Source organism: Callithrix jacchus, chromosome 7, assembly GCF_049354715.1.
Source record: "Callithrix jacchus isolate 240 chromosome 7, calJac240_pri, whole genome shotgun sequence".
Lineage (NCBI taxonomy): Eukaryota > Metazoa > Chordata > Mammalia > Primates > Cebidae > Callithrix > Callithrix jacchus.
This window is the reverse complement of record NC_133508.1, coordinates 19,971,352-19,983,778: the sequence shown is the minus strand read 5'-3', so window position 1 is coordinate 19,983,778 and position 12,427 is coordinate 19,971,352. Positions and strand designations below refer to the sequence as shown.

The 12,427-nt window shown below is 34.5% G+C and overlaps 1 protein-coding gene across 3 annotated transcripts in view; it reads right to left on the bottom strand.

Annotated features, from left to right (window-relative positions):
* Positions 1-12,427, bottom strand: part of MALRD1 (MAM and LDL receptor class A domain containing 1) — a 619,714-nt gene that overhangs the window by 428,608 nt on the left and 178,679 nt on the right. For all 3 annotated transcript variants that reach the window (XR_013520422.1, XM_078332925.1, XM_078332926.1), the window contains exon 20: positions 8,443-8,530. Coding sequence is in view for 2 of the 3 variants with exons in the window: in XM_078332925.1 (XP_078189051.1) it covers positions 8,443-8,530 (88 nt within the window). In the remaining variant the exon portion in view is untranslated. The remainder of the gene's footprint in view (positions 1-8,442; positions 8,531-12,427) is intronic.

Sequence of the window (12,427 nt, the reverse complement as noted above, 5' to 3'; positions counted from 1 at the left end):
TTAGGTCAAGTGTCCTACAAATAGTCATTATATTTCATCAATTTTAAGGCATCATCAGTTGTACAATGTGCCACTGCTTTAGTAACAGTTATCATGGGGAAAATAAAATCCTAATAATACCTCAGTATTATTAACATGAATATTCATATAATACCTACATTCTAATAACTAATACTTTTGTACATGCTGAAACCTGAAATTTAAAAATCCAACAAAAAGCACCTAATTTTTATTTTAATTTGCAGACACTATTTTGTCATGTAATCAATGTTTCATTTTTCTAAACCAACTAGGTATTTCACCAATAATCCTTGGTGCAAGGAAGAAAATTCCTGCCATACCTGTTCACCTGAAGAAAATATACTTCTGCCTTTTCTAAATAAGAACAGAAAGAATAACGAAAAGCAAATACTTCCTTTGAGCTACATACTTTTTACTATGAATGTCTGGGAGCAATTCCTAATCTAATCTGAAGATCTGATTCAAGGTAAAAAGAAATCTCTTTAACTTTGTCATCATTCCTTACCATTGTCTCCTCAGGCAACACACAACTCATTGTACAGTTATGCAAGGAACCATAGAAATGTATTACATGGCTAAGTTCCTACTGTCCCTGGAAATGTAATTAATTTTGCCTAATGGATTAGACTAAAATTAAGAATTTATTTATATATTCCATATCTATTAACAAATTACTGATTCTATATTTTTAAAAACATTTATCTTTAGAGTTATAAGTGATTTACTTTTACATTTACAGTACTAGTGTGTATTCTGTATTGTGAATTTAATATAAATATTAAATTTTATAAATATATAAAGATGTAAATTGTGAAATCAAAAGCAAATGTTGGCGTGGGAGAATGTGTAGGGTTTTTATATGGAATTAAACTGGAATTAGATTTAAGTTAATTTAAAATTTAAATTAATTTAAAATTAAGATTTTATTAGCTTAAAATGAACTGTTGTAACTATCAGCTGGTTTTTGTAAGTCTTATGTTAAATACATAGCAAAACTCTATAGTAAACAGAAAAAGGTAAAGAGAAAGCAATCAAAGCAAACCACTACAGAAAATCATCAAAATGTAATGGAAGGTAGCAAGAGAGAAAGGAGGAAACAAAAGATATATGAAACAGCTAGAAAGAAATTTTTTAAAAGGCTATAGTCCTTCCCTATTAATAATTACTTTAAATGTAAGTGGATTACATTCTCCAATGAAAAGACATAGACTGTCTTAATAGATCAAAAAAAAAATCTAACAATGTACTGCCTACAACTCTCACTTCAACTTTGACAACACAGATAGAATGAAAGTGAAAGAATGAAATGCACATTCCATGCAAATGCAAACCAAAAAAGAGCTCAGGAAGCTAGATTTATATGAGACAAAATATATTTGAAGTCAAAAATAGTCAAAAAAACCAAAACATTTATTATATAAATATACAGTAGTCAATTAATCAAGAGGATATAATAATCATAAATATATATGTACTCAACATGAAAGAACCCAAATATACAGCAAATATTAATTAATCTGAAGGGAGAAAGAGACAACAAAACAATCATAATAAAGGACTTCAATATTCCCACTTCCAACAATGGATAGATCATACAGACAGAAAATCAATTAAGAAACATTGAGCTTAAATGATACTTTAGAACAAATGGGGTTAGCAAACATACACAGAACATTATATTCAACAGCAGAATACACATTCTCAAGTGCATACAGACCATTCTCCAGGATAGATAATATGTTAGGCCACAAAACAAGCATTAACAAATTTAGGAAGTTTGAAATCATATCCAGCATCTTTACTACTCACAACGGAATGACACTGGAAATCAATGGCAGGAGAAAAGTTGAAAAATTCACAAACGTGGCAATTAAAACAACACACTACTTAAAAATCAATGGGTCAAAGAAGAAATAAAAATAAAATAAAAAATCTGAGCTAAATGAAAATGGAAACACAACATACCAAAACTTATGGAATACAGCAATAGCAGTTCTAAGAGGAAAATTTATAGTAATAAATACCTCAGAAATAAAGAATATTAAATAAAAAAATCCCAAATAAACAACCTACCTTTATACCTCAAGGAACTTGAAAAAGAACTTGCTTTTCTTCTAAGCACCAAGTTAGTAGAGAGAAGGAAAACTAAGCACTAAGTTAGGAGAAAGAAGGAAATAATAAAGATCAGAGCAGAAATAATTACAATAATGAAAAACTAAAAGATCACTGAAACATACTTTTTTGAAAAGATAAAATTAATAAACCTTTAGATACAATAAGAACAAAAGAAGGATCAGATAAAATAGGAAAGGAAGAGACATTACAACTGCTGCCACAGAAATACAAAGGATCATACAAGACTGCTATTAACAACTATTCCCCAAGAAATTGAATAACATTGAAGAAACTGATAAATCCCTAGAAACATATGACCTACCAAGATGGAATCAAGAAGAAATAAAAAACCTAAACAGATGAATTTGAGTAATGAGATTAAATCATTAACCAAAAATCTCCCACCAAAGAAAAGGCCAGGGCCAGAGGGACTCAAGACTAAATTCCACTAAACATTTAAAGGATTCATACCAATCCTTAACAGATTCTTCCAAAAACTGAATCGGAATGAACACTTTCAAAATTATTTTTTAAGATCAGCCTGATACCAAGCCAGAAAAGACTATCAGGAAAAAAAAAATTACAGGCTAATGTGTCTGATGAACATAGATGCAAAAATCCTCAACAAAATACTAGCAAGCTGAATTCAACAACAGCATAAAAAGATCATATATCACAACCAAGTGGAATTTATCCCTGGGACATAAAGATGGCTCAACATATGTAAATTAATGAATATGATACATAACATTAACAGAATGAAGGCTCAAAATCTTCTGATCATGTCAACAAATATAGAAAAAGCATTTAACAATATTGACATACTTTCACAATAAAAACTCCAAACAAATTAGGAATAAAGAAATGCTCCTCAATATAGCAACAGCCTTAAAGCTTTTAGTAAATGTTGGGAGGATGTGGGTAAAAGCAAACCCCTATATTAGCCCAAAGTTAACATCACATCCAGTGGTAAAAAGCTAAAAGTTTTTCCTCTAAGATCAGGAATAAGAAAAAGATAACTACTCTCCCCAATTCTATCCAATGTAAAACTGGAAGTCTTAGCTAGAGCAATTACACAAGACAATGAAATAAAAGGCACCTATACTGGGAAGAAAAGAGTAAAATGATTCCTGTTTGCAGATGATATCATCTTACATGTAGGCAACCCTAACATCTCCACCAAAATACTGGTCAAATGAGAAATGAGATAAACACATTATAAAACACAAAAATCAGTGTGTTTCAATATACCAAAACCATCTATCTAAAAACAATTAAGAATAGTATTCTATTTATAATAGGACCAAAAAGAAAAAAAATTACTTAGGAATAAATTTAACCAAAATAACAAAACATCTGTACACTAAAAACAATAAAATATTGATTAAATGAATTGGAAAATATTCAAATAAATGAAAATATATCCCATGTTTATGTATCAAAAGAATTAATATTGTCAAAATGTCCATGCTACTAAAAGCAATCTACATCTGTCTTGCAGTCGAATTTAATGCAATCCTTATGAAAATTCTTATGGCATTTTTCACAGAAATAGAAAAAAACTATTCTAAAAATTCACACAGAACTACAAAAGATTCCAAATAGCTAAGGCAATTTTGAACAAGAAGAAAAAAGCTGATGGCATCACACTTCCTGATTCCAAATTATATTACAATGCCATAATAATCAAGCATGGTCCTTGTATAAAAACAGAAACATAGACCAGTGGAACATAATAGAAAGCACAGAAATAAACCCATACACATATAGTAAGTAGTCTATAAGAAAAGTGACAAGAATATACAATGGGAAAATAGAATCTCTTCAATAAGTGGTGTTAAATAACTGGATATCCACATGCAAAGCAAAATGAAATTGGGCTCCTATATCATGTACAAAAATCACAATGGAAGAAAATATTTCTAAACTATATAACTGATAAGGAGTTAATATCCAAACTACCTAAAAAATTCATACAACTCAACAGCAAAAACAAAAAACAACAACAACAAAGAATCCAATTTTAAGAGGGGCAAAATATCTGAATAGACATCTTTTTTCCAAAGAAGACATAGACAACAGGTATATGAAAAATCACCCACTATCATTAATGATCAGAAAAATGCAAATCAAAACTATGATGATATATTACTTCTCATCTGTTAGGATATCTATTAACAAAAGTTATAAGATAGCAAGTGTCGGTGAGGATGTAGAGAAAAGGGAACTCTTAGACACTGTTGGTAGGAATGTAAATTGATGCAATCCTTATGAAAAACCCTTATGAAAGAGAGCATGGAGGTTGCTTAAAAATTAAAAATATAATTATCTGTATGATCCAGCAATCCCAGTTCTGGGTGTATATCCAGGGGCACGACGCCATGAAAAAAAAAAAATGACTGGAAAGCATCAAGAGCAACATTTTTTATGAAGAGATCAATTTTTATTTTTGTTTCATCTTATGGCAAGATTATATTAAAGTCCTTTATGAAACCTATGGATTCAACAAGACTTGTGGTTTTGAATCATAGTTTCTTCTGTTATGAAGCCAATGCAATAAAAAAACACACAGCTCAAACAGTTGGTAAAGTTTTATATTTTTCTTCCAAAAGTTGAAACAGGAAATTGGGACTAGCACTCTGTAACTGATATTTCACATCTCTGCCTGTGCCTCTAGAAGCTGTTCTACCTCCCTTTGAAACTATACGCCACAGAATGGATTTAACCAGATAATTAAGGCAGCAACAGTTTCACGGTTTTGTGTTTCTTTTCCGTGTTCTTTTTTGTTCTCTTTTGCCTCTGAGGTCGCAGTGTTTCTCTCTGATCTCAGATTTGGGGGCAATGTGGGGAAAGCCCTGGCCACTGAAATCAGACCAGCTTAGGTAAAATCACAGTTCAATCCTTAATTTTGTATTCTCACCCAGGCTGCTTATGCTCTTTAATTTTTCATATCTATAAATTGGAAATTGCAGCCTCTTCCTTGCAGGTTTAGTGTGTTTGATGGGTAGTATAATACCGGTGGTGAACATTATGGTCTCAAGAAGTAGTCGCTGTGTTCTGCCACTTTACAGCTAGGTACTCATGAGTAGGTTATCTCCCTTTCAATTTCCTCCATAAAACTGGGATAATAAAGGCATTAATCCTGCTCCACATACAACATCTATTCACCTATGATGGACCAGGCACTCTTCTAGACTCTTAAAACATTAAAAGATTAAGTAAGATAAAATACGCATGAGTGGCCAGTTGTAATATTGTGCCTATATATCACCTCCCTTTCTTGTAAAGATTTTCTATCTCCCCTACCCTTGACCAGCTTCCTATAGGTGGAAAATACATCTATGCCCCATTGTTAGGCTCTGATCAATGGATAATGAACATGAACAGACACAATGAGATGTATACCATGTCCCAATTGAAATTTTGAATATGCTTTTTACATAGACCTATGAATAAGATCTGTCTGTCTACATATCTGTCTATCTCTTTGCTCTTATTGTTCCATGCCAACCCACACACTTGAGGGCAAGAAATAAATGGGTCTGTAGTCATAAGCTACTGATACTTGGCTTTCAACAAAAGCTGACTGACACATAATATGGTATTTGGCACATAGAGATATTTAATATATTAGCAATATTAAAACTAAACTAAAATATATAACAAAAATATATAAAACATCCAAAATATTGTCATCCCTCTACTTATCCATCCAACAAATATTTATTGAGTACTAGTATATGTCAGATACTGTTTTAGGTGCTAGAGATGAAACAGTGAACAGGTGATGTACCTGATCTCATGCAACTAACATCATTTTGGGGGAAAACAGAAATATAACTAAGAGGGTGGTAGGTGTTGTAGAGAAAAATAACACCAGAAATGGAAATAGAAAATGCTAGATAAGAAAGAAACTATGTATGTGTTGTGTTCAGAGAAGGCTTCCCTGAAGAAGAAACTCTGGCAGAGATCAGAAGGAAATAAGGGAGGGAATCAGATAGACATCTGTGGGAAACCTGTTCTAGGAACAGGGAAAAGCAGTTGGAAAAGCCCTTACCATATGATCAGTTTGGCTGTGTCCCTACTCAAATCTCATCTTAAATTATAGTTGCCACAATCCCCACATGTCATGAGAGTGACCCAATGAGAGGTACTTGAATCATGGGGATGGATCTTTTCCATACTGTTCTTGTGAAAGTGAGTAAGTCTTACAATATATGATGGTTTTATAAAGGAGAGTTCTGGCCAGATATGGTAGATCACAGCTGTAATCCCAGCACTTTGGGAGGCCAAGACGTGTGGATCACCTGAGGTTAGGAGTTCACAACCAGCCTGACCTACATGGTAAAGCCCCATCTCTACTAAAAATATAAAAATTAGCCAGGTGTGGTGGCAGGTGCCTGTAATCCCAGCTACTTGGGAGGCTGAGACAAGAGAATCACTTGAACCTGGGAGGCAGAGGTTGCAGTGAGCCAAGATTGCACCATTGCACTCCAGCCTGGGCAACAAGAGCAAAACTCCTCCTCCTAAAAAAAATAAAAAGAGAGAGAGAGAAAAGAAAAGAAAAACAAAAGGGGAGTTCCCCTGAACCCACTCTCATTGCCTGCCACCATGTAAGATGTGACTTTGCTCCTCCTTCACCTTCCACCATGATTGTGAGGCCTTCCCAGCCATGTGGAACTGTGAGTCAATTAAACCACTTTCCTACATAAATTGCTCAGTCTTGGGTATGTCTTTATTAGCAGTGTGAGAATGGACGAATACACCATGAATTGGCTGAAGTGCTCTAGTATTAGCTCAGAGGCCGTTGCAGGAAGGAAAAGTAAGTGAGATACACACTGCTGAAAGGTGAATTCAAGAGGTAGAAGGGGTCAGTCATTTATTCCTTGGAAGCTATCATTAGTTTGAGTTTTGCCCTAAATGAGATAGAAATTCAGAGGAAGATTCTGACAATAGCACAACACAATCTCATCTAAGTTAGAAAAGGAATATGTGGGCTGCTGTTTTCAGAACACAGTGCTCAAGAGTAGGAGCCGAGAGATCATTTAAAAAGCAATTACAATAATTCGTGCATACACACTGGTTGCTTGGACCAAGTGGGAAGTGGTGAGGGCAATAAGAAGTGGGTTCTAAACCAGATTTGTTAATATAAACCAAATTTATTAATATGGAACAAGCAGCTAGACATAAACTGTCGTTTGCTCAGATAGGGAGGTGTGCAGGCATGACAGAATTGAGAGGCAACATGCAATCAGGAATTCACTTTTAGGCACTGAGAGGTAAGGGTCAATTTGTTCAATTCTGCCTCTCATTTTGCTGGCCTTCAAGAGAGGGACTTGGCTATCTCCAGAGTTCCATGAGGGGAGGGAAGGATCAGAGCTGCATCACATAGATACAACTGAAAAGACTGCAATCAGCCTCATCCTCTGATTCTGCCAACAATAAAGTTGATGCTCTGCTCAGCAATTGAGACTAAGATGATGGAGCAGGGATTGAGGTTAAGTTTTCAGCAACAGAGTACTGTTGGGTCCCAACCTGTGATCACTCCAGGGAGGAGATCATGTTCCCTCTTGTCACGCACTTTAAGAGCGCTCAGTCTCAGTGCCAAACTCTGAGTTTAATACCCAGTCTTCCTAGATCACTATGTATTTCTCAGAATGGGATTCTCCTAATAACACCATTCAAGGCCTGGGTTGTGTTCATTTTAGGTTATTTTCTAGCATTATCTTTAAGATGCCTACTAGACTTCCAGGTTGAGCCAGTGAGTAGGTAGTTAGTATGTAAGTCTGGAGTTCAGGGGAAAAGTTTGAAAATGGATATATAAGTCTGGAAAAAATGTCATTTATGTCATTTTAATAGACATAAACCTATTAATATAGTGAAGAAATGGTTGACAATAATCCTTAGAAATACTTTAAGTGTTTCCTTAGAGTAAAATACCACTGAAGGTAACTGAGAAGTTAATCAAGTATCCAATACAGTGTAATTATAAGACAAATGGTTTTGGTTATTTTAACTCCTTAAATATAATGGAATAACATTTCAACTTCAGACATGACTTTCTAGTATTTTGCACGTGATAAGACATAGACATAAGTGATTCAAATATCTTGACGATGTTGACACTTTAAAACTAATTACTAGCAAAGATCTAAAAAAATTCTTTTCCAGAGATAATCGATTTGAGAAAAAGAATAAAGGCAAGGTCACGCTGGAAATTTCGCAGAAATGAAATATTGATTTCCTTGGAAGTTTTCCAAGTAAACAGATTTAGAAATAACCCCAAATTGAAATGTTCTCTCTTACCAGGGTAGAGGGTGCAGTCCATGAATGACAGATCATCAATCGCAATATCTCCAGTGAAGCCATCTCCCACTGAAGCCTCCATCAATATCTAAAAAAAAATAATAAATTTCTTTATGTGGCAAAATAAATTTAGTTATTAAATGGTTAAAGAGGAATTTAGAATGTACCCAAATATAACACTCTTCTGTGCCATTAAAAAAATACTTTCCAGTAGTCTCTGTAAGTGATCATCTCACCTTGAATACTTCTAGTAATGACAATCTCCATACTTCATTGAGCCAGTTAGATCCATGGAGCTCACTGTGTTTCTGATGAGTTTCCATTTTTGAAATTTCAGCACATTAATTAATATCCACTGCTCTATAACTTTCAACCATTAGTTCTAGATTGGCATTGTTTTCTTCTGGTCCTTTAAGTATCTGAAGGCAAATAATTGTCCCCTGATCCCCTTAGGTTATCTGTTTCCCACGTTAAACCCACTCGGTCACCTAGAAACCCAATTTGCTACTGGAACTACTTGCTAGGATATACATTTTTAAGGGCTTTAGAACATTTCACACTTGACTCTGATTCTGTAACACTTTATGAAACTGGCTAATCATGATTAGATCTCCTTCAGGGCCACATTAATCAAAGAGAAATCAGATGACATTTGTGCTGTCACAGGAGCTGCAGTTCCACCAAAACTTTAGTAAAATATGAAATACCACATATAGACAAACCACTGTATTATAGGGTAGATTGTGATTACAGCTGAGATTTACTGTAACAGAATTAATCATGGTGAATTATTTTAATACTTTCTCAAATGTGTTGCATGCTTACTAGCAATCTCACCATAATTTAATAACATAGAACTTCTCGCAAACTCAAGCTTAGAAAAACATATTAAGTTTTTCCATTATTATATGAACATATGTTTTCACTTCATTTTCCTGAAAAATGTTATCTGTTGGAGTTGAAGTTTTACTTTTCAAGCTCTATTCTTCATTAAAAGTTATCACATACATTATTTGTTGACATCACCCTTGAAGACGAAAGTTTTAAAAGGTCAAATTGCTGACCTCAAACCTCTTAACACCTTTCCCTAACTTGCTACTCTTTCTTGAGGTCTACCAGGATTTTCTCCCTTGTCACTAAGGAAATTAAGTAATTTGGAAAATGTGTCTTCATAGAACTAGCAGGCACATATAGACCACCTGACATTGTTTGAACAACATTTAATGGTGTTATATAAGAAGTGCCCTGCTGTTTCACAAAGAGTCTCTCCAAACATAAAATGCATCCTTTTTCCCACCACCATCATGAATGAAAGATATTATAGGCAGAGAAAACAAAAATGTTAAAGAATGTTTAGTACAAAATCATACAACTGTTTTCAACAAACATAAACCAGCAGATAGAATTTGAAAGAACATACTACAGGAAAATGTATTCTATTTTTAAAAACAGAGTTGGGTGAACAATGGGGAAGTGGCACAAATATAAATTAATCACTAACGAATATCCTATGCCAATACATGTAAATCATATTGCAACACAACACAGAACATGCTAACAAAATCTCAGAAGATACAGCAAGAGAAGGAAAAAACTAGAATAAAAATAAATACTATTGACTTGGCCACACTGCTCATGATTACCATTACCTTATTAACGAGAAAGAATAGAGAATTGATATTAACATCCCAGTTCATAGGGAGTGAGGTTACTCTACATATAAATAGCTGTAAACCAACTTTAGGGATATATACACATTCATAGCTCCATTCTGGTGTTTAGACTCAACTGTTCCAATACTTCTCTTTATATAGTCACAAATTAAAGAGTTGACTATGAAATTTCAGAAAAATTCTGTAACCCAGAGAGGGTCATAGCAGGTTAGCAGAACTTATGAGAGAATATGATTTACACAAGGCATTTTTCTTTTGGCATTTACTTCACATTGCATGAGAAGTATTTTAATACTGCTTTTATCTGCAGTCAAAGGCAATGGGAAGAAATAGAAACAACTGAAAATAGAAGACAGTTGGATATTGCTCTAATACTAAATTTAATAATAATTTTTATCAAAATATCTTCAATTTGCTAACTCCTAAATGTTAGCATTCTTGAGAATTAATAAACAATAGTTACAATTTGAGACACTGAAATTGTCCATCTGTATGTACAACTGCAGTCTCAGTCTCTTGATTATTTAGGAAAAGCATTTTTCTGAGACTACTCAAACAATCTATTTTTCAATTCAGAACGAAGAACAATCTTCTCTTGCTATCCACTTATAATTTCCTAGAGGACAAATATTTATGCTCTGTCTTATACTTGTTATCTTATTTTTCATTGGATTTTCCAATAATTAAAAATGCACAAACAGAATGAAAGGCATTATATGAATCTCTCCTATAGCCCATTTTAACAACTATGTGTTAAGTAGTTAAACTCTTCTAAATGCATTCAAACAACTATCTAATATTTCACCACATGACCTACAATTGTTGGGAGCTTTTAGAACATCAGTTTGGAATTGAAAACATTTTAGGCCAATACTTAGGGAAATATTTGCTGGATACAATATAAAAAGGTTTTTAAATCATCTTTACAATTGTTTACATAACCCTGAAACCAATCTCTATGAAATAAAACTCCGATTTGGCCTGACAAATGTTATGTATCTCACTCTGTAGCTAACTCTATCACTTACACAAAACTGCAGAATAATTGGAGTTTTTCAATTATTATAGGAGACATATGAAAACCATTTATCATGAAACAAGGGCCATAAGTGCCATATTAAAACTGTGCAAGAAACTGGGCACTGAAATGGATAATAAAAATAACACTGTGATAATAGTAGAGACAAAGTAAAAGGCTGGAATAGGTAGTCAACAACTGTAAGAGGGTTACTAAAATGGCAAAAATATGATGTCTACCAAATCTGACTGTGTTCTTATTTTGGGAAAAAATCATGACAAAATTTATGTTGATCTTCTGGCTTCATATTTTATTTCTTCTTAGCTAATGTCTGGCTTCCAGCTTGCTGAAAATCTGATTCAGAAAAGAAAAATGAGTGCCTACTTAGGCATTGTGCCAAGTGTTTCCATGGTTACCAGGAAGAAATAAATTCATCCCTATCCTTGAATATCTCACCATTTATGAAAGAGGAGAATAAATAGTGACCCTTGGGCTGGACCCAGTCCATAAGAGTTTAGTTTAACTCCATCAGAGCTCTTGAGTACCAGTGTCTGCAACAGCTGAAGAGCAATGTTGCCTTGTGAGATACTGCTTTTGTGAGATACTGCGAGATAGGATATCTCACAAGGAGACACTGCTCTTCAGCTGTTGCAGACACTAGTACTCCCTATTAGGTACCCACAAAAAGGTTGTCAGTTGCCATTCATTATTTTAAACCTCACCTACTATATTAGTTGGTTCTCACATGGCTATAAAGAATTGCATGAAACTGAGTAATCTGTAAAGAACAGTAGTTTCAGCCAGGCACAGTGGCTCACACCTGTAATCCCAGCACTTTGGGAGGCTGAGGCAGGCAGATCACCTGAGGTAAGGGTTTGAGACAAGCCTGCCTTGGTGAAACCCTGTTTCTACTAAAAATACAAAAAATTAGCCAGGTGTGGTGGCGCACCCATAATCTAGCTACTTGAAAAGCTGAGGCAGGAAAATCACTCAAAGCTGGCAGGCAGAGGTTGCAGTGAGCCAAGATTGTGCCATTGCACTCCAGCTTGGGAAACAAGAATGAAAGAAAGAAAAGGTGGAAAGGAAAGGAAAGGGGAAAGGGGAAAGGTGAAAGAGGAGAAAAGAGAAAAGGAAAGGAAAGGAAAGGGGAAAGGAAAGGGGAAAAGAAAGGTAAGGAAAGAGGAAAGGAAAAAGGAAAGGAAAGAGGAAAGGAAGGAGAGGGGAGGGAGGGGAGGGGAGGGAAGGGGAGGGGAGGAGAGGGGAGGGGAGGGGAGGGAAGGGAGAGGAGAGGGGA